General features: G+C 38.1%; 1 protein-coding gene across 13 annotated transcripts in view; it reads right to left on the reverse strand.

The window, feature by feature from the left end:
• CPEB3 (cytoplasmic polyadenylation element binding protein 3) overlaps positions 1–25,296 on the reverse strand; it is a 120,648-nt gene that overhangs the window by 14,008 nt on the left and 81,344 nt on the right. For all 13 annotated transcript variants that reach the window (XM_078391319.1, XM_020782920.3, XM_078391318.1 and 10 more), the window contains 5 exons: positions 24,110–24,277; positions 22,599–22,688; positions 5,589–5,707; positions 3,306–3,420; positions 2,483–2,664 (listed from right to left, as the gene is read on the reverse strand). In XM_078391319.1, coding sequence (XP_078247445.1) covers positions 2,483–2,664; positions 3,306–3,420; positions 5,589–5,707; positions 22,599–22,688; positions 24,110–24,277 — 674 coding nt within the window. The remainder of the gene's footprint in view (positions 1–2,482; positions 2,665–3,305; positions 3,421–5,588; positions 5,708–22,598; positions 22,689–24,109; positions 24,278–25,296) is intronic.

The raw sequence follows: 25,296 nt of genomic DNA on the forward strand, positions 1-25,296 counted from the left end.
GCCTTAGTAAAGCCCCTTAAAAGTACAGAATTAATAATGTTGAAAGACCAGCTTTTTGCATTGTAGAAAGTAAGTTTAAGAGTGCAGGACACAAAACAATGGGCTCAAGTTACAGAAAATCAAATTTCAGTCTAATATCAGGAAAAATGTCCTTACTGTTAGAGCAATATGACAACAGAAGCAATTACCTCATGAAGTGGTGAGTGCTCCAATGCTGGAGGCATTCAAGAAAAATTTAGACAACCACCTGGCAGATATCCTTTGGTTTGCATTCCTGCATTGAGCAGGGGGTTGGACTTGATGGCCTTATAGGCCCCTTCCAACTTCATGATTCTAAATACCAAATATAAATGGTGAAGAAGAAACTGATCACATTATAAAGGGATAACTAGTGTTCTAGTCTTTTAGGCAAGTCAGGGAAAAACAGGAAAACAGTGTCCTTCATTTTTAAAAATAACTCTTCTGTATTATAAGCCAGGAAGCAATGGTGGTTGTTTTTTCTACAACAAAATTTACACTGCTTCCCTTTCCAGGGAAAGGGCTAACCTACCCTTAATCCTTATGAGAACCATAATGAGACCAGAGCTACAGGGTTTGACAAAAAGTACACCAAACAAGAGACAAGTTTGTGGATTGGATGGCTGCAGAGAATCTGGATGGCACCTGAAAGATCAGTCAGCAGAATCATAGCAAGGCTGCTAGGTTTCACAGCGTACCTAGCAACTTCACTTTGCGCTACATGAACTACAAATGAGGTTTCTCTCTTCATACAGGAACATGTAAGCGAAACAATTTTAAAATCTGCCCTTTCAATGTTTTTATGTTTGATCTCGGTATAACATATTAATACCACTTCCTGTTCCCCAAATGTGAGGTTTTGGATCTCCTTTCTGCTACCATAACATTTACTGCACTACATAATGTAAAAGGACAATCTGGGAATTGAAGATCCAATGAAGATATAAAGCAAATTTAAATGCATTCCACATTAAAATGTTAACTTGCTATTAACATCAAAATAGAACAAATGAATCCTTATCTTCCATGTACTGTCCTATTTTCTTAAAACATCAGACACATCATCATGATTATGCATCAATGTAATTAGATTCTGAAGTCAACTTTTGAGACACAGTGTGACCGCACAACTCAGGACCAACACTAACTCCTCCAATAATTATTCTTGAATTACTAGGTTTATAAATTAAATTGCACCATCTTACCTCATTTAGAAGTTACACAATTCTGGAAAAATTATTAGACAAAGTTAAGTATGTGAATGTCCCCGTTTTTAAGGGAAGTGTTAAGTACATGCTTAAATGTTTCCCATTAAACTATACAGGCTTTTTGTTTTATTTTGGTTAATTTAGTTAGTTATGTTTGGAGGATGCATTCATAGCCAGAGGAGAAAAAATACAATTGAAATACTGCTGCCCTATTTTTCATTCACTGTATTATTTTTGAAAAATGATTGGTTTTCTACATAAATAAGGTCAAATTCATAAAAAAATAATATGTACAGTTCTCATGGGGATCTTCTGTTGAAATTATACTAACATCAGCAATATTTTGCAGTGGGATGAAGCAAGGCTATGAAGAAAATCACCTTCAGTAGAAAAGGGATTGTTAGTTTGATCTCGCATACATTTGAACACCCGTTATTTCTTTCCTGTCCTCCATTCAATCATGCAATTTCCCCCAGCTATTGTTGTTTGATTTGCCTTCTGTTCACTGTCCTAATAGTTATGTTCAAAAGCATATCCCACAAGTGAGCAATAACTATGTAAAAAAAAAGGATTGTGAAAGGAAGTCTTCACCTTCAAACTACTTTTACTTTTGCAAAGTATTATAGGAATTGGCTTGAGATTGCAAGCTTCTAAAATTAAATTTTAAAGTCCTACTTTCCCTTTATTTTGAACATTAAAGAAGATAACATTCTTCAAATGTAGATGTGAAAGATCATGTGAAAGATCCATAGCTCTATCTGCAGAGGGCATATTTTACATGCGCACAGTGATGTATCAATAAGTAAAGTGCAAATGTTATGTAAAGTTAATGACTCTTAATTGCCTTCTCAAGAAGGGAAATGTTCAAATATTTTCTACTACTGTAGAGATGGCATGCAGCAATATACTGCTCCTGTGAAAGTACATTTCCTTTTCAGGTACTGTGAGGATGACAGCTACGCCAGTGATGTGGGAATGATAAATGATGTCCTAGTTCCTGCTACTCAGAAATTCCCAGAGCTTTGACCCTATTAACTATGGCTCTATTGCACCACGATAAGCATAAAGTTCTACACCCAATCCTTGGCAATGTGAGTCAATAGGATCTTGGCTAGCAGAGCTGGGAAGCACCAAAGCCATAATCTTTGGAGAACCACTCATAGTCAGAGAAAATAAGTCTAGTTAGGTCTGAGTTCTTATAGGGAATCTGTGTAATTTGTCTGCAGTGCTAATCAATTTTGTGAAATTTTACTTACCCGTTTATCAATGTCATTGTGTTGGAGCTGGACAAAGCGTGCACTAATAGCAGCAATATAACTCTGCTGATTGGAGAAAGCCACTCTACCAGCACCTTTTGGGTACTTTAGCTCTGGGTCTGTATCAATGCCAGCATAGCAGACTCCACCATACAAACGATCCATAATCATTGCTAGTTCAACTGGAAAAGAACATTAAATGGTAAAGAAACTATTTGTTCTGCCTCCAGAACAAGATGGGCAATTGGGGACCTTCAAGATGTTTTTGGCCTGTAATTTGATTTTCCTATACATCATTATATATATATCAAAAATAAATAAGTCTGTGACCACAGAAGAAACAGACATATTAAAATAATATTAATAGTGAAATTTAGTATACCTTAGATTCATCGAATACACAAATAAATCAGTACAGCTGTCAAATTATTATGTTTTTAAATCCCAAGTGAGCTACATGCAGCATATGGGCCACAGGTGGTCTTCCTTTCAGTTCTACATAAAGGGTTCAATCCAAAACTACACTCCTGTACACAGAATAGTTCACTTGGAAGAAAAGGGTCTGCAGCCTCCACTAAAATGCACATTACTCTAAAGGATCCTGCGAAACCAATCCAGAACAGATTTTAAGGAGAACAGAGGGTTTCAGAGGGGAGTTAGCAAGTTTCATTTATCTGGATCCCTGTGTGCAGTGCTTAAGCAATGTGTTCCTTAAAATGCAAAGCACATATATATGAGAAAACAATGGCAGACAGTATTATGCTAACAAATCTTTATAAACTGTTCATATCATAAGCTGTCTTTTCACTTTTTTTTTACTTACCAGCTCGAAGGGGCCGTGGAACTCCACCAACAAAAATAGTTTTTCTGGGATCTAAAGGTTGGGAACCATCCATTACAAAGTCACTGTCACTTAAGTTCCAAGGCCGAATTTGCACCTGGAGAGGGCAAAAGGTTGTTTTAGAACTGCTTTTTAAAAACAAAGATAATATAAGGAACTTTTAATCTTAGGACATTTTAAGCAGAATGTTTTATCAGAATACTGCAGTACTAGTGTTAATTCTACTTCAGTACCTGCCAATGAAGATGAAAAGTCCTCAGAATTTTAAATTTTTGCTTCACTTATCAAAGTTTGCAACAAAAGTGTCAGTACTTGCTGTGTCTCTCAGGCCCTCATCACAACCACTGCCTATTTTGCATACACAACACTCCTTTATTCTACTCACTTTTATTTCAAAGTGAAGGAGAGGCCATGATTCAGAAAACTGCCCTCTAGATGAATATGTCCAAGGAGGATTTGGGCGATGTTTCCGGAACAGCAGCTCCTCATGCCACATGGCAAATCCCTTCTGATACTGAGAGGACTTTCAAAAGCAGCTTGCAGTGTGATATGGGCTGCTGTTAAGGCAGAAATGGGGGTTAAAAACCCCACTGGCTATGCTCCAGCTCTTGGATTATGACAGAGTGTTCAAGAAGCATCCTCTACAATCTGAAAGTCAAGATGCAGACTACAGAGCTTGCTGTCTTTTGGCAGGTTTTCTGCACATTTTGAAAACTGAAGAAAAGGTGGGTGGTGAAGGAATTAATTCCTTTACTTAAGCTAAGAGGATTGCTCAAACGGAAAGCGTTTACTCTGTCCATTTAAGGAGCCAGATGGTTGGAATTGGGACAAAGTCTTTGGATTGTTTTAAATTTAGCAATCCCCCAAAAAAGTAATTTTGATAAGCCTTATAAACTATGCTGCTTGAGAGAATAATCTAAGAGTTCTCGCCCAGTTTCGAGAAGGCTGTATGAACTACAGAGAGGTATAGGTATCACCTACTTTGCTGAAAATTCCATTTTGGTTCATGTGTTCATAAATTTAAAAAAAAAATCTATAAGAAAAAGACTATATTATAGTTTATTTGCTTTTATTTATTCATCCTCACATAGAATATTCTGCCACATATCGAGCATCCAATTCCTACAAAATGCAGAGGAAACCATGTTGGCTCTAAGACAGATTTCCAAATTCATATTGTGATTATGTTGTTTTTTTCAGGACCACTGAAAAAAACATTAAAATCTATGTGTGAGCTTTTTGGGTTAAAAAAAACTTTTTCACGCATGATACAAAAAGGGTAGCTCACAGAGTAGTGTAGTCTGCTTGCTGTCTTAAGATGTAAAAAGACTAAGGCAGGAATTATAACAGTGCTCACTAAGTGTTAGATTTCACTGTGAATGACCTCTAGTTTGGCTGAGAACAAGAAAGGCCAGAAAACATAACAAAACCCTCAGTTTCCATTTCGAAAATCCCTTGAGAACCATCCGATTTTGATATATCCCTCCGGCCTTCATGCCAATGTCCATTAGCCTAGGGATCCTCTCCTTTTTTGGAAGGAAGGAAACTGTGTGAGCATGATCTCTGAAGCTCAAGCATCAAGGGCAGAGTGCACAAGCGCCAAATTTGCTTGCTTAACATTGTATTACAGCCTGGCATTGCTTCCCAATGAGACCACTCTGAAAGAAGGTAACATCCAGGCCATCTCATATACATTGACATACCCCAAGATATCTCTCTTATTGTATATAAATATACTTTTGACCTCTTGGTTTCATCTTACTTTTCATATGGTTCTGCTAATCTGCCAACAAATCAGAATAATATGTCATTTTTTAATGTCTGAAGGAAAGCAAACACTGGGCAAAACCAGTTGAAAGGATTATCCATAAATTTCAAATGGATCACATCAGAATCTAAGAATCCAGGTATGCTTCCCTGGTCACATAATCTCTTCTACATCTCAGTATTCATATTTCAATGCAGGGAGTTAATTCGTGCTTGAAAAGAAATGCACATGAAGTGACTACATTAAGAGACATGGGAAGTTCATTTCAACACACAGCATGGCCAAATCATTAGTCTAGTACATCAATCCATTATAGAACATTAAAGGAAATAGCTAGAATATTAAGTTGTTCAGTCCTTTATTGATATCATACAGAGCTTTCATAATCGATACCTGCACAGCAGTCCAAGCAACAAGATACTAACAGCTGACTTTTTTCACAAATTCATTCATTTTTCAGCTACCTGGATGAGAAGACAATATGTCAGTCTACTTACTGGTTTGTCCTTGATAGTGGGACTTGACACACATAGGTAAAGTTTCCCATCTTCTTCCAGGCAGGCATCTATCAGAGCTTGCACAGAACTTTCTTCTTGGAATAGCAGAAAGGCATAACCTTGGAAAATAATAGGATTACAAAACATCGACGTCAGCAAATTCAAATCCAAGAAAACACAGCACATACATTAAATATGCCTACCTACTTAAATACAAATATAGCAAGGATTCTATAGGATACATGATATCAGTAATGCTATTAATCCAAAACACAAAGCTCTTGTGGAAAACTGATTTGAAAAAACTCTTTCTGGACCATACCGTCCCCAGTGTCAGCATCTAGCTTTTATTGCCACATGACCATACATTGTGATTCATAGGATTAATAAAGGTGTAGGGGAGGGCCCAGTGACTGCTGCGCCTGCATAAATTCACAAGTAGAAACTTTATAGTAGAGCAATAAGGAGATGGGTACTCGTGTAGCTGAAGGAGGAAAGAGTGCAAAAAAAGTGCTGCTGAATTTTCATGTATCAACTATATTATCTCTTCCAGAGAAGTCAAAGACTGCAGGGTTAAAACTATGTTAGAAGTGGTATTTCAGTAAGACCATAACCTGTTTTGCATCACTTATATCCCATCATTATGTAGTAACTGATACAAATACTGCACAGACCCTGGCCATTCTTACCCGCTTTGAAGACAGAGGATAAAAATAACAAGCAGTAAAGAAATCACTCTTTATAGCATAACCATTATTCCCTCTTATTTTATCCTATATTCAATACTGTTATATGTGTCTGGTGTGAAACAATATGATTACAAATTCCAGATATCTTGAATGTTCTTAATATTAATATTTTATTTATCATCATCAATTTATTTATTTATTTATTGCCCATCTGGCAGCCAGGGCTACTCTGGGCAGTTTACAACAGATAAAGAACAGAATAACAAAATAATACATATACAAAATAACAATAATACAATTGGGGCATAAATCAAATATCATAAAGTGGAATAAACAAGCACAATACAATAAATTACAGTTAAAAGCATAAAATATAAAAGACAAGAAGCATAGCTGTGTGACGGATGATATTTTAGCAAACACTATTGTATTATACAGGTGTTTATTCAGGGAAGGCCTGCTTAAATAGCCAGGTTTTTAACAGCTTCCTAAATGTGCCCAGTGAAGGGGCACAGGGCACATTTTTTGTTCTCTCTTTTTTTGTAGTTTTTTGTTTTAATCGCCATACGTAGATAAGTACATACATACATTGTTCTAAGGACCTGACCATTTTCATTAGGTTTCCAATGTTCTCTCATAGACACAGAAAAATGCATGGTTTTTAAGCATGTAAATTGGGACATACTAAGGCAGACACTCCACTGGAGAATACGGGCAAACCCAAACCTCCAGAAACTGTACCTGCACAGTACATCAGTGCAAATTCCATGTCTGCATCTGAAATTTTCCAGACATACATTTAAAATAAAAATAAAAATATAAGTAACAGGAGAAGCAGAACTAATAATGGCTGAATCCACTGTGATGCCCTTTATCTTAAAATCTTTATCATCTCTCAGTTGAGCTTCTCACTGTGTACAGGAGGTAGCTGTACAGGTGAAGATTCTTTTCAGTGTCTCAAATAAAAATGGAACATCCTGCTATGAATTATTCAATCCAATATATGTTCAGTCTGTGTTAAAAGAACATTGGGAAGTATATAAAGTGTAAACAAAGTTGGATTCCTGCATTTAGCAGGGGGTGGGACTCTATGGCTTTGTAGGCACCTTCCAACTCTTTTATTCTATGAATTTATAATATTCCAAAACGTAACAGCTGAATTGGCTCAAACAGATCACCAGAAATATAACCTGGTATAATCAGGAACTATGAGCTATGAAGCGAAATAGGAGACGGCTATAGTGCATTTGGAGAGACAAACTGACAGATTATAATAAGAGAGCTGTTAGGATTGCAACTAACCATTACCTGGTTAAGGTGAAGGCTGCTAGAGGATCACACTTTGCTGACCGGATAAGCGAAGCTTCAAATCAGCAGGTGGAACTTTTCCGTATAGTTCGCGAACTATCCGGAATTGGTCTGGGTGATGGGCCTCCCACTAATATCTCACCTGACCAATTTGTAGCATTTTTTAAAATCTAAAGTGGAGGCCATCTGCCGGGATCTCTCTCCTTTTTTAAATACAATGGATAGAGCAGAGATGTCCAGCGCTCTGCCTTGCCTGGTGAGACTTGAATTTTTTCAGCCTGTGACACCAGATTTGGTGGACAAAGCGCTTGATCGCTGTCGGGCCACCACTTCCTCTCTTGACCCTTGCCTGGCCTGGCTAATCAAAGCAGCCAGGCCCATAACAACTGAATGGGCCACTGCGATAATTAATGGGTCTCTCCTTGAGGGCAAGGTTCCTCCTGCCCTCAAGAAGACACTCATTAGGCCCATTAGGAAGAAACCAAACTTGGTGGAGGACAACACTGGCAACTATAGGCCTGTCGCCAATGTTTCTTTCTTTAGCAAAGTGGTCGAGAGAGTGGTGGCTGATCAGGTGCAGGCTCTTTTGGATGAAACCAATGCCCTGGACCCATTTCAGCCGTGCTTCAGACCATGCCACAGTACAGAAACGACACTGGTTGGACTGTCGGATGACCTGTTGAGGGAGGCTGACAGGGGCAATATGTCCTTGTTGGTCCTCCTCTACATTTCAGTGGCCTTTGATACTGTCGACCACGTTATCCTCCTGGGGAGGCTCTCGGAGTTGGGAATTGGTGGACAGGCACTTGCCTGGCTCCGATCCTTCTTGGAGGACCCTCCTTAGCAAGTTCAGCTTGGAGAGAGTGTTTTGGCCCCATGGAGTCTCAACTGTGGGGTTCCACATGGTTCGATAATCTCTCCAATGCTGTTTAACGTCTATATGAGGCTGCTGGGAGGGGCGATGACACGCTGATGACACCCAGCTCTACATCTCTTTTTCACCTTCCTCAGTGGATGCCGTCCCATCCCTTGAGCGCTGCCTGGAGGCTGTACTGTGGTGCAGTGGTTCTTAACCTTTGTTATTTGGATGCTTTTGAAGTGCAACTCCCAGAAACCCCAGTCAGGACAGCTGGTGGTGAAGGCTTCTGGGAGTTGCAGTCCAAAATTCCTGAGTAACCCAAGGTTAAGAACCAGTGTTGTGGTGGATGCAGGAGAATGGGCTGAAGCTGAATCCGGGCAAGACGGAGGTCCTGAGGGTGGGTGGCCCCTCCATCTCTGGTTTGGGAAACTCCCTCTCTTCGCGCGGGGGGGGTGTCTCTCACCGCAAAGAGTGAGGTTCGCAGCTTGGGAGTACATTTGGACCCAGCACTCACCATGGAGACCCAGGTGGCGTCAGTGGCCTGCTCTCCCTATTTCCATCTGCGGCGGATTGCCCAGCTGCATTCCTATCTTGATGTTGGGGCACTCACCACTCTGGTCCATGCACTCATAATCTTGAGATTAGACCACTGTAATGTGGTCTACGTGGGGCTACCTTTGAGGTTGTTGCGGAAACTTCAAATGGTGCAAAATGTGGCGGCCAGACTCTGGCCACCTTGCATTGGCTTCCCATTGGTTTCCACATCCACTTCAAAGTGTTAATGATGACTTATAAAGCCCTAAACGGTTTAGGACCTCAATACATGGTGGAATGCCTTTTCCCACCTAGATCTACCCGAGTCACCCATTTTAGCCAGGAAAGACGGCTGAGGGGCCTTAGCCGAGAGAGGCCTAGAAAGAAAGAACAAGAAGCCGGGCCTTCTCGGCAGTGACCCCTTGACTATGGAACACCTTGCTGCCGGAAATCACCCTAGCACCCTCGCTGGGTGTTTTTAAGGGTCATTTAAAGACTTGGCTCTTTAGGTAGGCCCTCCCTTCAGTCAATGGCAATGGTGCGGCTAAAAAATATTGTAAATAAATAAATAAATAAATAAAAACACCCGATTCTTTTTTCTCTTTAGTTCTCTTTTCCTCCATCTTGAACTTCTAAATTTGTTGATTTACTCATGTGATTGTTTTTATGATATATTTTGATAGTTACAATGACGATTTTATATGATTATACTTATGATGTTTTATAACTGTTTGTAAGCCGCCCCGAGTAGACTTTGTCTAGAGGGGCGGGGTAGAAGTCAAATAATAAATAAATAAAATAGAAAGGTAAAGAAGAATAAGGTAGTTTCCAACAAGGAAATAGGAGTTTTAATTTAAAAATTCAGGAAAGCTTTCTAATTATAAAAATGTTACTCAAAGACCTAAAACCAAACCATTCCATAGATACTGTTCAGAAATATGTTCATTAATTTTATTTTTTTATTTATTTATTAAATTTATATCCCGCCCCTCTAGACCAGGTCTACTCAGGGCGGCTTACAGCATATGACCTCTCTGTTCAAATAAACTATTTTATTTGATTAGAATGGACTAAAATGTCATCTGATTTTATCCCTATAGCTGTTCAGGTTAAATGTAAAGTTGCATATATTGATTGACATTTTGGGATGTGAAACAAGATTGTTACCACATGTTCCAATGTTATTGGGGATGAGGTGCTCCCAACGGAATTTTTAATGTGAAAGGTTATATGAACTAAAATAATAGGGCTCCTCTTTCCCTGGGCTTTCTATGTGTTTGTGCGTGTGCATCCACATGCATGTGTGATAAGAGATTGAGATGAGAAGATAAAGTACTGAGCAAGTAGGTAGAATAATAACTAATCTAAAGCATAAATTTTAGGAACCACAAACTGTAATCTTGACAAAAAAATTAGGACTGTTACTTGCCAAAGGCTTCAATTCAGTGTCTCTGATTTAGCAGCTATTGAAATACTAATGGGCACTCTGGCTAGCATATTTTAATGAATTTATATCGAAATAGTTGAAGGAGGTGAAAGTTGAATTTGTTATTTTTACAGTTTAACACCTCTTCTTTCTTGGTAAGTCACTGACCTGATACACAGATATGCATACTTTAGAAACGTATTTATGACATTCAGCCAAATTTTTGAATCTGTTATTATTAGCATAAATGGTCATTGCTCTACAGTCAATCCTATTTTATAACTTTATAATTTTATGCTTTGAAAATTAATAAAATTGCTCTTCCAAATCCAAAGATGAAATGAAAAGCCAAAGAAGCTGATTTTTAAAAGTAAGAAGCCAGAGGTGCTTTTAGAAATCTGCAGACTTTCATTTAATACAGTGTTGCTTTGCTGTGACTGACTTTCCAAAATACATCAAAGGCTTTAGTGCTAAAGAAATTGCAAAACAGAAGAGACTAATCTTACTTCAACCACTGCAGAAGAGTGATATTACATATTAAGCATAAAGCTAAAGTTTCTCTAGACAGAGCGACAATGTACTGCAGCGCCAACTGATTCGCTTTACTGAGAGAACAGTTCTTAAAGCATTTCAGATGAAGGGGAAAAACTGCTTTATAGCTTGACTCATACATAGAACCCATCTGTCACAAAACCACAGGATTTTTTTTAACACAAAAGATGTCCTCCTTTGTTGTTATGGGACACTTTTGTGTTAAAGCATTAAACTAATTTATGCAGCAGCTTCATCCCTACAGCACAAATAAAAAATTGTTCCTGGCTCTATAATTATTAATCTATAAAGGAGAAACAATATTTAAAAAGATAATTATTGCTGGAAATAAAGAGAAGCTACTTTGTCTTTTAATATCCAATGTAAAATGTATAAGAAATTGTGGTGTCCACTGACTTACAGTGGTGCTTCGACTTACGAACATCCCAACTTATGACCATTGTGAGTTACGATCAGCTCCGGCCGCAAAATTTTGCTTCTACTTGCAACCGGAGCTTCAAGTTATGACCGGAAAAAAGGTGGGGGGAAAGGCGAGAAATTTAAATTACTAACCGTTGGTTGGCAAAGAGGCTACTTCTTTGTAGCTCTTTCACCTCAACGGTTAAAGTGTGTGCATCAGAGGAGGCTTTGGACTGCCTGGTGCTGCTTTCTGCTTCTGAGTGAGTACATACAGGGTTTTGCAGGGTGGGTTTGGGCTGGGAGGGTTATGTTTCTGTGCTATGATTTTTGTGTGTGTGTGTTTTGGTGTGGTGTGGTTTTTTTTTCAGCCCCAGCGCGTTCCGATGGGGCTTGCATTGGTTTTTGGGTTTTGTTTTGTTTTGTTTTGTTTGCCTCAATGCGTTCCGATGGGACTTGCATTGTTTCTTTGGGTTTTGAGTGAGTTCTTTTTTGGCCCCGATGCGTTCTGATGGGGACCCGATTTTCAGGGTTAACACTACCACAAATGTATGATGTAGTTTTGTGTTTGTTTTACTCTCTACAGTACAAATAGACATTTACTGAGTATACTTTGATGGCAGATCAGTCATATATTTAAATTTGGGGTGTTGTGTTTTTTTAAGTTGCTCAAGGTCATTTTTGCTATCCTAAAAGTGCCCCCCCCATTTTTAAATGGGGAAATTGTTGTTGGTTGCTTGATTGGTTTTTACCAAACACTGGGGGGGGGGGTTGGGTTTGTTTGTGGGGGTTTTTTTTTGCTCCTTATTTATTTATTTAACTTATAGTTATTTATTTAACTTATATGCCGCCCACACTACCCGAATGAAGCCTTAGAAGCATTCTCTAAGATCTTTCATAAAATTCATTAAATGCCCATCAGACCATCTCTTTTTTTAAAATAGAAAATGGCAATTTTCAGGCTCTGTTTGACCCACAGTGCTAGTTGGGGGTGCAAATTTGGTCTCCAAGGCCTCTGAACATGGACAGCCCTGTCTTAAAGTTTATAATTATTTTTAGTACACCAGATTGAGTTGTAATACAATCCACAAAGTGCAACAGAATGTAAACCAAAGATGTATTTTAAAAGTTCAGATGAGAAGTAGAATTTGAACACTAAAATTGGAAATAAAAAATAAATATATCTAATTTTGATTTGAGAAGTATGAACTATACTATGATGAAAATGATTCTGTTTTTCATATTGTTTTGTATTGCACTTGCAGAAATACAGAATCACAGAACTGCAGAGCTGAAAGAGACCTCAAGAGTCAGTGAGGCCAACCCCTTGTCAATGCAGGAAATCCACAGCTAAAAAATTCTTGACAGCCATTTATTTAAAAACAAATGAAAAACAGTTCATCACCTTGTGACCACGAACAGCTGGCAGATGATTTCTCCTAATATGTAGTTGAAATCAATCTCTCTCTCTCATACACACACACACACACACACACTTTTAAAACACAAATCCATTATGCCCTACTCTCTGTTGTTATGGGACACTTTTGTGTCCTTACTAACTATAGCATATACCAGCAAATATTTGAAGATGGCTACTGTATCACCTCACTGTCTTCTCTTCTGCAGACAACATGCCCAACTCCTTTGAGACTCCTTATAAGGCTTGGCTTCCAGATCTGTTGCCATCTTGGTCACCCACCTTAGATCAGCTTTTAAAAATCCTTCTTGATGCCCTATACTGGCTGAAGTCTGATCAAAATAAAATACAGTGGTGCCTCACACAACGATGTTAATTGGTTCCAAAAAAATCAACGTTGTGTGAAACATCGTTCTGTGAAACACCATTTCACATAGGAATGCATTGAAAACCGGTTAATCCGTTCCAATTGGAACGGATTGCCATCGTTCAGTGAAAATCCCCATAGGAAACATCGTTGAGTGAAACAATGTTTCCTATATTGGAATGTATTGAAGCCGACTCAATACATTTCAATGCCTTTGCGAAGTCCTTTTTCGCTCCTGTAAAAGTGTCTTACAATGTTTGGACGCTGTTTTAAATGATTGCAATGGTTAGTCCACCTCCTGAAACCTATGCAAACTGATTTTGGTGTTGTTCTGACACTTCGTTAATTTATGATGATTTTTTGTTTTTTCTCCATAGGAAACCATTGGATGGTCTGTCTAATGGTTTCCAATGGAAAAAACAAAAAATCATCATAAATTAACGAAGTGTCAGAACAACACCAAAATCAGTTTGCATAGGTTTCAGGAGGTGGACTAACCATTGCAATCATTTAAAACAGCTTCCAAACATTGTAAGACACTTTTACAGGAGCGAAAAGGGAGGTCGGGAAGAACTTTAAAAGGCAAACGGAGATCAAAGAGCCCTTTCCCAATCTCCCTTTTCGCTCCTGTAAAAGTGTCTTACAATGTTTGGATGCTGTTTTAAATGATTGCAATGGTTAGTCCACCTCCTGAAACCTATGCAAACTGATTTTGGTGTTGTTCTGACACTTCGTTAATTTATGATGATTTTTTGTTTTTTCCATTGGAAACCATTAGACAGACCATCCAATGGTTTCCTATGGAGAAAAAACAAAAAATCATCATAAATTAACGAAGTGTCAGAACAACACCAAAATCAGTTTGCGTAGGTTTCAGGAGGTGGACTAACCATTGCAATCATTTAAAACAGCGTCCAAACATTGTAAGACACTTTTACAGGAGCGAAAAGGGAGATCGTTGTGTGAAAATCCCCCATAGGAAACATCGCTGTGTGAGGCAGCAAATTTAACAGAAAAAGGCATCGTTGTGTGAATTCATCGTTGTGTGAGGCACTCGTTGTGCGAGGCACCACTGTACAGTGGTAATGCCTCCTTTCCTTGATCTGGATACTATGTATTTGTTGCTGCAGCCTACGCCTATGTATTCCTCTTTTCCCCCCACTCCACCACACTGTAGAGATAATCTTGAATCCTAATTTTGTCTTCTGAAGTTTTGAACTTCTGATTATTATCCTTCCCAGTTTGGTGTCATTCACAAATCAGATTACCTTCTGCCCTCTATTCCTCAGCTATATAAAAAAATGTTCATATATAAAAATGTTGAAGAACATTGGGCCCAGGACAGAACTTTATGACATCCCACTTGTCACTTCTCTTTAGGATGATGAAGGACCACTGGTAAGCAGTTTTTGGACATGGCGTGTCCAATTCAAAAACTACCAATTCACCTAACAATAGCATCACCTAACACACATTTTACCACGCCAACCATAAGAGTATTGAAAAGATATTGAAAAAATCCTTTCTGAAATCCACATATTCTACATCTACTGCATTCCCCTGATCTATAATAGATTAATACAGCTACACTTCCCTGGAAACATCTTTCTCTGTTTCAATGAGTAAGATGCACATGGCTGGATAGATCAGTGGTTTGGGTAGAGGTTGGAAGTTCGATTCCCCACTTAAGATACCCAGACATTGTGCCTTCCTTCCAGATCTGCAGTTCTGATTATGTTGATAATGATGATGATAGATAGCATGCATCTTCTCAGAAATTAGATGCATCTTCTCAGAAATTAGAGCACCTTTCATATTTAGGAAGATGTTTAAAATAGACTCATATGGATTTTTGAACTATGCCAACTTCATGCAGTGACAATCCTAATTTCTTCTGAAAGTATAAAGAGGTGGCTTCTTCATCCACCTTCTGACATATCATGCACACAAACATATATGGATGTGCCCAAGTATAAAACATAGTGATGCAGAGACCAACAAAGCAATGCATCTAATGTAACTCACATTGAATTTTGTTCTTTTAAATTCTGAGGCACACTAGTTTCCTTCAAAACTCACCTTATCACTTCTTACTTGAAATAATGTCATTTTAAAAACATAACCTTTTTCTCACTAAGATTGTGGTCATTACATTGACAATGCTATGCATACAACTGACCTCCAAGTAAGGAGGAAGACAATGGGATTTAAAAGGCTTAGGCTTCACAACTAATGGATCTAAAGAGTTCAACTGCAGGTTATGGGGGGGGTGTTCTGTAGAAATACAGTAATCTGTCCTGCCTTTGTAACATTAATGTTTCCTCAGAGAAGAACTTGGGGTACTCTATCCTATTAGAAACATTATTCTTACTTCTGACCTATATTCAGGAATCAATCCAATATAATCATTCAGAATGATCATATAAGATCACAGCAGCTAGGAATTTAAAAATAAACTAGTGGCAAGAAATTGTAGGGGGAAAATTCTCTGGGATTGGAGAGTAGAAGAGAAGCACTCTGGCCTCTGCCATCATTCAGGAAACCTACAGACATTCAAAGCCTTCCCTGTCTCTCAGGAATAACATCAAGCCAAAAGGGAGACCAACCTATCTAGCATGTGAGGGGAAGGACAAGCAAAGGAGGAATGGAAGATACTGAGTGGGCAAGGTTAAGTGAGGAGACAGGTGGTGGTGGTGATGACAACAGGGGTCAGCAGCCATGTTTCTTCTCTCACTAGGGAAGTCATCATTTTTAACTGCTGGATGGCTCAGTGGTTTATGTATCAGAGGCTGGCAGTTCAATTCCCCACTGTACCTCCCTGAGAGGGGCTGGCCTCAATGATCTATAGGGTCTCTTCCAGATCTGCAGTTCTAGGATTGTTATTATTATTTTAGAATACATTGCTTTTAGTTATTTATTTTAATATTCAGCTATGCTGGTAGAAAACCTTATGACATAAATACCGTCAATACTGTCATGGAATTCCATGTACACAGTCAGTTACTGCAATCGTGTGAAATAAGATGACATTTCCTGAGAAGCACAAGATAAAAGCGGCTCAAACATTTAATTTAGACGAATGCTGTCAATGCAAGTATGGCAAAAACAGTCAAAACATCCACATGTTACAACAGCACCAGGTTTTGATACTGTTTCAAAACCTTCTTCACAAAGGACACTGGAAAACAATCAGATACTCAGCAAAAGAAGATCAATTTCTAAAGTCAGGCTAATAAATGTTTCAAAGAAAGTGATAACATTTATCAACTAATTCAGGCATATTTTTCTTTTTTCAGTGTTGGTAATTAGGAAAAATTTCTACACCCAGGCAATATCATATCAAAGTCCCCCACCCATCTGCTTATGGATTAGCTGGTCCTATTTGGGGCAGGAATTGGCCCTTTTGTTACATGTATGCATGTGCTTATGTAAAAGTTACTGGCCACTATCCTGTTGCATAGCTTCACTTGTGCAGTAGGAGTGACTGGCAGCAACAGATTGCTGCTAATTGAAGAGTTCCTTTTTAAATTTTGGGGTGCACACAATTTTGTATCCTTGCATGTGATTCACATGTACTTCAAATTTGAAAAAAAATAGTGGCAATCTGTTTCTGTCAGTGACACCACTTGCACAGAAGAGCTACACAACAGGATGTTGGCTCCTGTTACTATGGCGAACACCTACAGAACAGGAGGGTGGCAGCAGCTACAGATAGTGTGAGTAGGTTTGGGGAGATAACCATAGGCTTCCCAACATTCAGTGCACCATATGAAGTATGAATTACTTCTGCTTTACTACTGGAGTGCAGTAAACACAGGGCAGCTCTTGAAGACCACTCAAATAGAACAGATATACCATGTTTCCCCGAAAATAAGACGGGGTCTTATATTAATTTTTCCTCCAAAACAGCATTAGGGCTTATTTTCAGGGGATTTTTTTTCATGTACAACAATCTACATTTATTCGAATACAGTCATGTCATCTTCTGGTTGCTGCAAAATGGTGGAGGGCGGGGTTTCACTTAACTGGGGCTTATTTTTGGGGTAGGGCTTATATTATGAGCATCCTGAAAAATCATACCAGGGCTTATTTTCAGGGGATTTTTTTTCATGTACAACAATCTACATTTATTCAAATACAGTTATGTCATCTTCTGGTTGCTGCACAATGCTGCACAATGGTGGAGGGCGGGGTTTCACTTAACTGGGGCTTATTTTTGGGGTAGGGCTTATATTATGACCATCCTGAAAAATCATACCAGGGTTTATTTTCAGGTTTGGTCTTATTTTCGGAGAAACTGGGTAAAATGTCATTATTAGTGCATCATGTGAAATGCTTGGTTTTTACCAACCTGATAAAACATTAGCACAAGCTGGTGCGAGGAAGAGCTGGCAGATAAGGGCCTCAAATGAACATTCTCCCCCATACCTCTCAGTGCCTCAGGACTGGATGTGTATGCAGCATTTAAGAACAAGCATTTTTTTAAAAAAAACTGGAAATAAAAAGATACTAGTCCCTTGTCTATGCTTCAGCTGTCCATCTTGTTCAAGTTTAGTACTTCAGTTTTAATTTTTAATCTTCATAGCGCTCCAAAATTCCATTTATTAATGACAAATAATGGAGTATGGAGAAGTTTTGCTTTTATAATTAGGGTGGTTTAATTGACTATTCCAACTACAGCTTTTAAAAATTAATAGCCTCTTTTAGGTTAAACCATGAGGCTAGTTAAGTCAGTGTGGTAAACCTAACATATAATACTCCAAAATGAGTTACATACTGTACTGGACTGTATATCTGAAGCACTATAAACCACATGAATTTGAAAGCCTTGTAAGAGCAGCTCTAAAATTAGAATCAAGATACAAAAAAGATAGGACTGTGGGTTTCTTTGAGGGCAAAGTACAGGTGGATAGACTGTGGATATATACGGATGAAAGAATAATTAAGAAAATGTACATATACTTATTAGAATATGATTTAGAGGATGAGGGGGTGAAAGAGACAATGGTAAAATAGGCAATTTTTTTGGGATATAACGTAGGTCTTGATGATTGGACTAAGATGTGAAAAGAAAGCTATAAGATGATTAAACCAGCAAATCTTAGAGAAAATATCCTCAAAATGTTTTACATATGGCATTGCACAACTGTAAGACTAGCAAAAATGTCAGAGGGTAACAGCAATATATGTTGGAAGTGTAAAAAAAAATGCAGGAACTTATTATCATATGTGGTGGACATGCAAAAAAGTCAAAAATCATTGGACACAGGTGTGGGAATTAGTTAAATTACCCAGCAGAAATTACATATAAAACCTGAAATGGCATTATTGAATGTCACATCAGGAATTAATGATAAAAAAATCGAAGCATTGTCTGATGTATATACTCATAGCAACTAGATTACTCTGGGCCCAAAAATGGAAAAGTGAAGAGGTTCCGACGATAGAAGAGTTGTTAAAGAAGCTATGGGATATGGCAGAACTGGACACTCTATCAGAAGCACTATGGGAACAACCAAGAGACTATGTAAAACAAAGCTGGGAACTAATACACTTCTGGGCCCAGAAGAAGACAGGAGTGTAGGGCAAAGTTTATGATATATGTATATCTACTTAGTATACACTGGAAACCAAACTGGGGAGAGCAGAGGGGTTAAACAGGCTGGAGTCTCTGACTCCAAAGGGGGAAGGGATTAGCTTAGTAGAGGGCTTAGTTTAGGTTTTTTTTGTTTATTACTCTCTTTTTTCTTTTTCTATTTCTGTGTCTTGTACGTTTGAATTCTAATTTTTTAAAGAAGAGCAGCTCATGTTAAAAATCCCTTATCTTAGCTAATTGGCATACCAGTTATCTCAGAAAACTGGCAAGGATGTCTTTCAATACATCCTGACTGCAAAGTGAGTGAGAAGAGTACTTGAAAGGGCTGGAGACAAAATAGATTGTTCATGTAACAATATAATACACACGCATCTTATATAGGCAATGAATTATCAAAAAAACAGGCAGAGTATTCTTGCAATTGCTGTTAAGTGCATATTCCAAGTTTACCTGACCAACAGAGTTCACAATAATCATACTGCAGGGTTCACGTTGAAAGTCCTGACAGCTCAGAAGTCAGTTATAAATAATCTGGAACAGTTGTGACCGAATGTTGTTTAGCACTTTCAGACAGACATTCAGGTCAACTGGCAGGGGCTTTGAAAGCTTTTTCCATATTAGAACCATGATAAAAATAGGAAAAGACTGCTCCCTTTTCTTTTGCTAAAATAGATCTTACTTAAGAACGTTTTTGCAAGCCTGACAGAACACTGATTTATCCTCCCCAAATGCAGGACGGTTCCAATTGTAACAATGCAGGCCCTTTGTAATCCCTTTGTGATAAGGTATTTATTAAAGCAATAGGAAATGCATGGGCTTGGATCCAGAGTTACCATAGCTGTCACCAATCATTCCTCCTCTTTGCAGCCCCCTATGCCTCCTGGAAGTCTAATCCATTGGGTTTAAGAATGCTCTGGAACAGCGGAGGAGCTGTCAAAAACCACCTCCTCTATATAGGATTGAAATCTCCAACAAATGGAAGGAGCCCTTCTGTTCGCAGAGTGGCAGTTCTGGATCTAACCCAAAGCCAATGAGGGATGGTATAGTAAAGCAGAAGCTGGTTTTACTTTAGATCTCTTATACTTCAGATAAAATTAAAACAACATTTTAGCATGGTGCAAGTTGTTGGGAAAAGGGCAAAATGTTAAGGGCTATATTAAAACTGACAGGTTAATTTTCCAATTAAGCTATATATCACACACATACTCTTTTCAGGGTTCAGAAATAACAAGTGAGAAATAATGTATTAAAAGTAACTAGTTACCTTTGTCAATAACAACCACAGCATTTCTTTTGCCACAGATGGAAAACAGTCCCCAGAAACTCCTTTTTGTTTTAACAAGAACACAGGGCTCCTATATTATTTTTTGCAAATTCTTTCCTGATGAAAAGCGGTTTAACTTGCCCTCCTTGCTTTTTTTCCTTTCAATTTAAAAACTGAAACCCAAGCTACACAGTTATCACAAAAAGGTCAAAGCTGTTGGGGAAGCTTCCTGATAGCACTAATAAGAAGGAATTCAAAGAGACTCTGTGTGCAGAGGATAGAATTCTATTCTAGAGCATTCTGGTGTACCTATGGTTGAGCGGGCCCCTGGCTGTAGGAACAATAGACTAAACCACATACAATTCTTTCAAATAAAAAGACCACAGTTTTTTTTTTACAGCAGTGGTATTCTTGGCACAGTATGGAATGGATCCAGAACATTGGGAGACCCAAGTGTGCTCTGATAGCTGGGATCAGTCAAGAGTAGCACTCCATTGGACACCATGCAGCACACAACACTCTGTAGTTCCCTACCACCTATGGACATGGCCAGGCTTACACCCCAAGCTAGGTCTCATTGGGCCCTGCCCCCAGCATCCTTTCAAGGGACTCCTCTAGCACCAGGAAAAAGCAAGCTTCTGCTTGTCACCACCACCACCCTACTGCCTAGATCCACTCAAAGGCCCCAAACTGCCACAACAGCTGGGCCTAGATTACCTCCCACCAGAAAACTCCTGTTGCAATCAATGTATAATGGACCTACAAATGATCCCCAACCACACATGCTGCCCTCTTCCCTAAAGGTGTAGATGGTTCTCTCAGAAGAGGACAACCAACGGCAAGAAAATGTCTGGATGCTTGATCCAGACAGTGTCCCGTGCCACCACCATCCAGCCAACTACCTTGGTCATTCTGACTCAAAATATCCAACTTCTGAGGATATTACACACTTCATACTTGTCTCTCAAGGAGATCCAATCACATCATCACAACAATGAGATAGCAGCTATGGATCAAGCCTCGTCTTTTGCATGCCAGCAAGTCATTCTCCCTGAGCTGCAGTAGCAGAACATCCGGTGATCCTTTCTGGGTCAATCACCACCACAAAAAGGGCATCAGCTGGTCATATGCTTATATCTCTGCACATTCAAATCATGTGGATCTTATAGACCTGGGATCCTCCTGGGACCATCAAGAAGTCAGCAAACTCCCTCAGCTGTGTCTACCATGTGCAAAGAACCATATACTGTAGCTTGGGTGTGTTCCAGTTTAAACCAAAGTGAAAAAAATCAGTTCATTTTTCACTGAAGAGTAAATGAGGAAGAAGGAAAAGCGAGGCCAGTTTTCAGCATGGAAATGGATTCAGGTCCTTTTGGGTTCCAGAAGTGGGGATACTTTTCAATGCCATATGGAGGAGAGTAACATAATGGTAATGAATTATTATCAGGCAACAGGATAGATTACTTTTGCAAAAGGGGTCACAGGGACTGTATCTACCTGATTCTGATCCAATATAGTGGGTAACAAAATGAGTTCCTTTTACAAAGTATTGTTCTGAGCTACGACCATTATTTGCTACAGTTGTGCAAGGAAACCAAACCAAAATTCTCTCACTTCAGAAAGAAAAAAACAGATTTGGATAAATGAAGCTGTATTTAACATCAATTATTATAAAGAATCTAATTTTTTAGAAATATATTCACCAATATAGAAAGGAGTTGTGAATTTTATTGGCCAGTGTGCTTTCCACAGTATCACTACTGGAGATGCTGCATTTACATTTAATCCAACTACAGAGCACCCACTAGGTTAACTGAAATGTACAGTTTCAATGAAATTATGATGTTATGCAGTGGATATTGCATCTGGTACAATATTTAATTCTGTGTATTATATGCTTGTACTGTAGTATTGTGTACTGTTATGTCTTTTTATGGTGCGAACATACTAGAACCACTTAATTATGTATAGATTGATTAGGCAATGCAGGCCAGATTTCCCCCTGTGATTGAACTGTACTAGGGAAGTGGAAGATGGATGATCATTGTCCACAGTGTGGCCTATTGAAATGGCAGACATGTACAATACTAACAGAAACAGTACCAGTTAATTTTTCTGAATATCTTGTCAACTTACAAAAGGTGTATGTCAGTGGCCATAAAGCTTTGTTTGAATTAAGATGTATTACACAATTTTAAACACCCCAAATGCAGTAGGAGGCCCTTGTAACAGGCTATAGACTCTATCTGTAGAATGATGGCCTCAGAAGACTAACACACACACATACAGAGGAGTGTTACAACGAGCTTTTCACTGCTAGAATGTCATGGTCATGCTAAATTAGCAACAGGAAGTTGATTACAAATGTTTTTAAAGAACTAAGTTGAGAACAAAGTCAAGAAAAAAAGAGGAAAATATACAGTATTCACATAGAGATCCTCATATGTTTGAGATAATCCATTCATTTAAGCAATGTTTTGTTAAAAGAACATCTCTTTGCTTTAGCACATCATTGGAAAATATTTCAAGCTATTAAAACATAAACTTTAAAAAACATGGAAATATTTCTTGCTTAGAATGCTTTTATTACAATAATTACCTTTAGGTGGGAAATACGACTTGCTTTCAGCTTTGTGAGGCCAATCTACTACAAGGGGTCCAAACCTACGAAAGCTGGCAGTGATTTCATCTGTTTAAAAGAGAAGCAGAAGAAACCATACTTTAAAGGGAAAAGACAAAACAAAACATTATTCTTCTAATAATCTTTTAAAGATCAGCAAAGTCCATAATTTTTGCATTTTTAAATGTATGCTTAGGATTTTCCTGCTTTTCCAATCTGTGTGAGAAATCTCTATATTTCAACAGAAATTTAAATTGCTCCAAATACATAAAATTAACTATTTTCTCCCATTGGGACTGACACAGAGTCTAATAAAATTCAGTATGTTTCATATTCTGTATCATAAAGAAATTAATATTATCTTAGTCTTACTGTTTCTCCTATAATCTGTCCTAGTTTATTTAACCCAAATTCCTCTCAACTATGGAAATGTCTAGGAAGGACGGTATAATATTATTAGTGAAAAACATCTATAGCTTGCAGTGAAATTTATTCCTGTTAGTTTAACAAAGTAGAGGGGCAGTAAAGACTACTGAAATACAATGTATATAGGTAAACACTAGAAGAAGCCTGAAATTTAGTCTGTTTCTTAATGTATTAGTCCAAAATAAGCACATTGTGCCAAAGTTGTGATTTGATTTAGCTATTCACAGTTTTCCAGAGATAATTTAATGTTCCAGATCTGAACCCTTCAAAGTGTTTGTTGATTTAAAGATTGCACATGTCTAAACTCAGGAAATATGAATTACAGTATGTTTGATGAAAATACTTCCTTGCATATTCTGTTCAGTACAAACTTTGAACTACAAGGATATATGAAGCATTATCAGTGGCTATACAAATGGAAGCTGTTTTCAGTCTTTCAAACATTATGCCCATACAGTTTTTGTAACCAGCATTAAGTTTTCCTGTGGGCTTAAGATGTTTAATTTTTCATTATTTTGGCCTAAATCCAATGTTGGCATAGGAAAGTGAAAATCTTCATTAGCACTGTTGCACTTAAATACACAATTGTGGAACCATTTGTGGAACGAGCTACAGAACTGCTTGAACAGTTATTTATGCAAATTCCCACAAACCCAAGTCTGTAACACAGACCACTGTTGCCCTAATGTGTAACTGCTAGTACAACTGGTCTTGTGTTAACACCTTTAATTTGATGTTACTATGATTTTATACAACCAATGTTGACATTTCTCTAATAGTTTAATGGACCTCAGACCACAGGATTAGGACAAATAATGGGTCCTAAAACACATAAACTGTATTCTTCTGTATTTTCTTCAGTAGGTGCCTGTTATAAATCAGTTTCCTTTAATTACCTTTGATAATGTTCAAGTGTTTCCATGGGAAAGTATTATTTGATTTAACAGAACCATTCTGTAAGAGTACTAAGGCTTATATGTAATCAATTTGGGCATTGCAAGTGAAGGGCTAAATCTTTAAATGCTGTTGAATTTCCACTTTTGAAAAATATAATTTCACAGTACCTTCATCAATGTCAGGGGGCAGACCTCCAACAAACACTTTCCTCGAATAGCGCTCCACCCTTTCTCCGTTCTGGCAGCGGGTTGGAGAACTAAGACCTGATGATAAAGACTGGTCACCATGACTGTCATCTAAGAAGCCATCTTCAAAAGGAAAGAGTGAAGATCGGCCTGCAACAGATTTTGTAGTGACTTAGAAATGTGCTACATTAGAAGCAAACATTTTATTTGGAGTTCTGGCATAAGCAATTTCCCCACAGCAAAAGTGCTTGATGGAACTATGTCACAATTGAGTAATGTTACAACGGTACAGTTAAAATGAGTTATACTTATACATACAGCATGGTCTCATGTATCTTAACAATATTTCCTGAAGTCTTGCCTGAATTTGGCTAGTTTTCTTAACATGTATTTTTCATCCTTGGAAGAAATTATATTCCTAAACCCAAGTATTAAAACAATGTCTTATTTTCTTTAATTCTGAGTAATCATGTTAATAGATAACTTGTAAGATCAGAACATTAGCAAGAGCATATGCTCAGAGTTCTGCTATAGATTTACACAAGCATAATAGTATAAATTGTGGAGGCACATTCCCACTAATAATAAACAGCTGGCTGCATTTTTAGTTGTGAGTAGAGATGGGGGTATTCATATTCGTATACAAATATGAATATCCCACCATAGGTGGAACTCACTAATATGTGGCCATTTCTCACCACAATTTATTCCATTACACTTATGATGGTGTAAATCCGCAAGAGGATTCCAACAAACTACATTTTGCTTCAGTGGAGCTTCTTTCACTATTATGGAAGGATTACTTAATGTCTGACTAGTTGAAATCTTGCTGCACAATTCATGCCTGTGGAAGGGTGATGTCATTAACAGCAGGGCTGATTTTCAGTAATTAAAAATTATGTACATCTGTTCTGTGGCTTTTCTGAGTCCCATGCAATCCTTTTCATTGTTTGGAAGCCATGGGAGTCATGGGACAAATGAATAAAAAAATTAATTACATAAAACCTCCCCTTCCTGGTAACATCAACTGGTGGCAACAATTTTTGGTAACTGAAGATTTCATCCTCCTGCTCTGCAGCTCCCCCAACCTTCATGCAATAAAAGAGACTATGTGGAAATCAAAAATGCCATGGTATGAAGTCTTAAATTACTGAAAATTGAGCTCTGCC

Source organism: Pogona vitticeps, chromosome 3 (assembly GCF_051106095.1).
Source record: "Pogona vitticeps strain Pit_001003342236 chromosome 3, PviZW2.1, whole genome shotgun sequence".
Taxonomy (NCBI): Eukaryota; Metazoa; Chordata; class Lepidosauria; order Squamata; family Agamidae; genus Pogona; species Pogona vitticeps.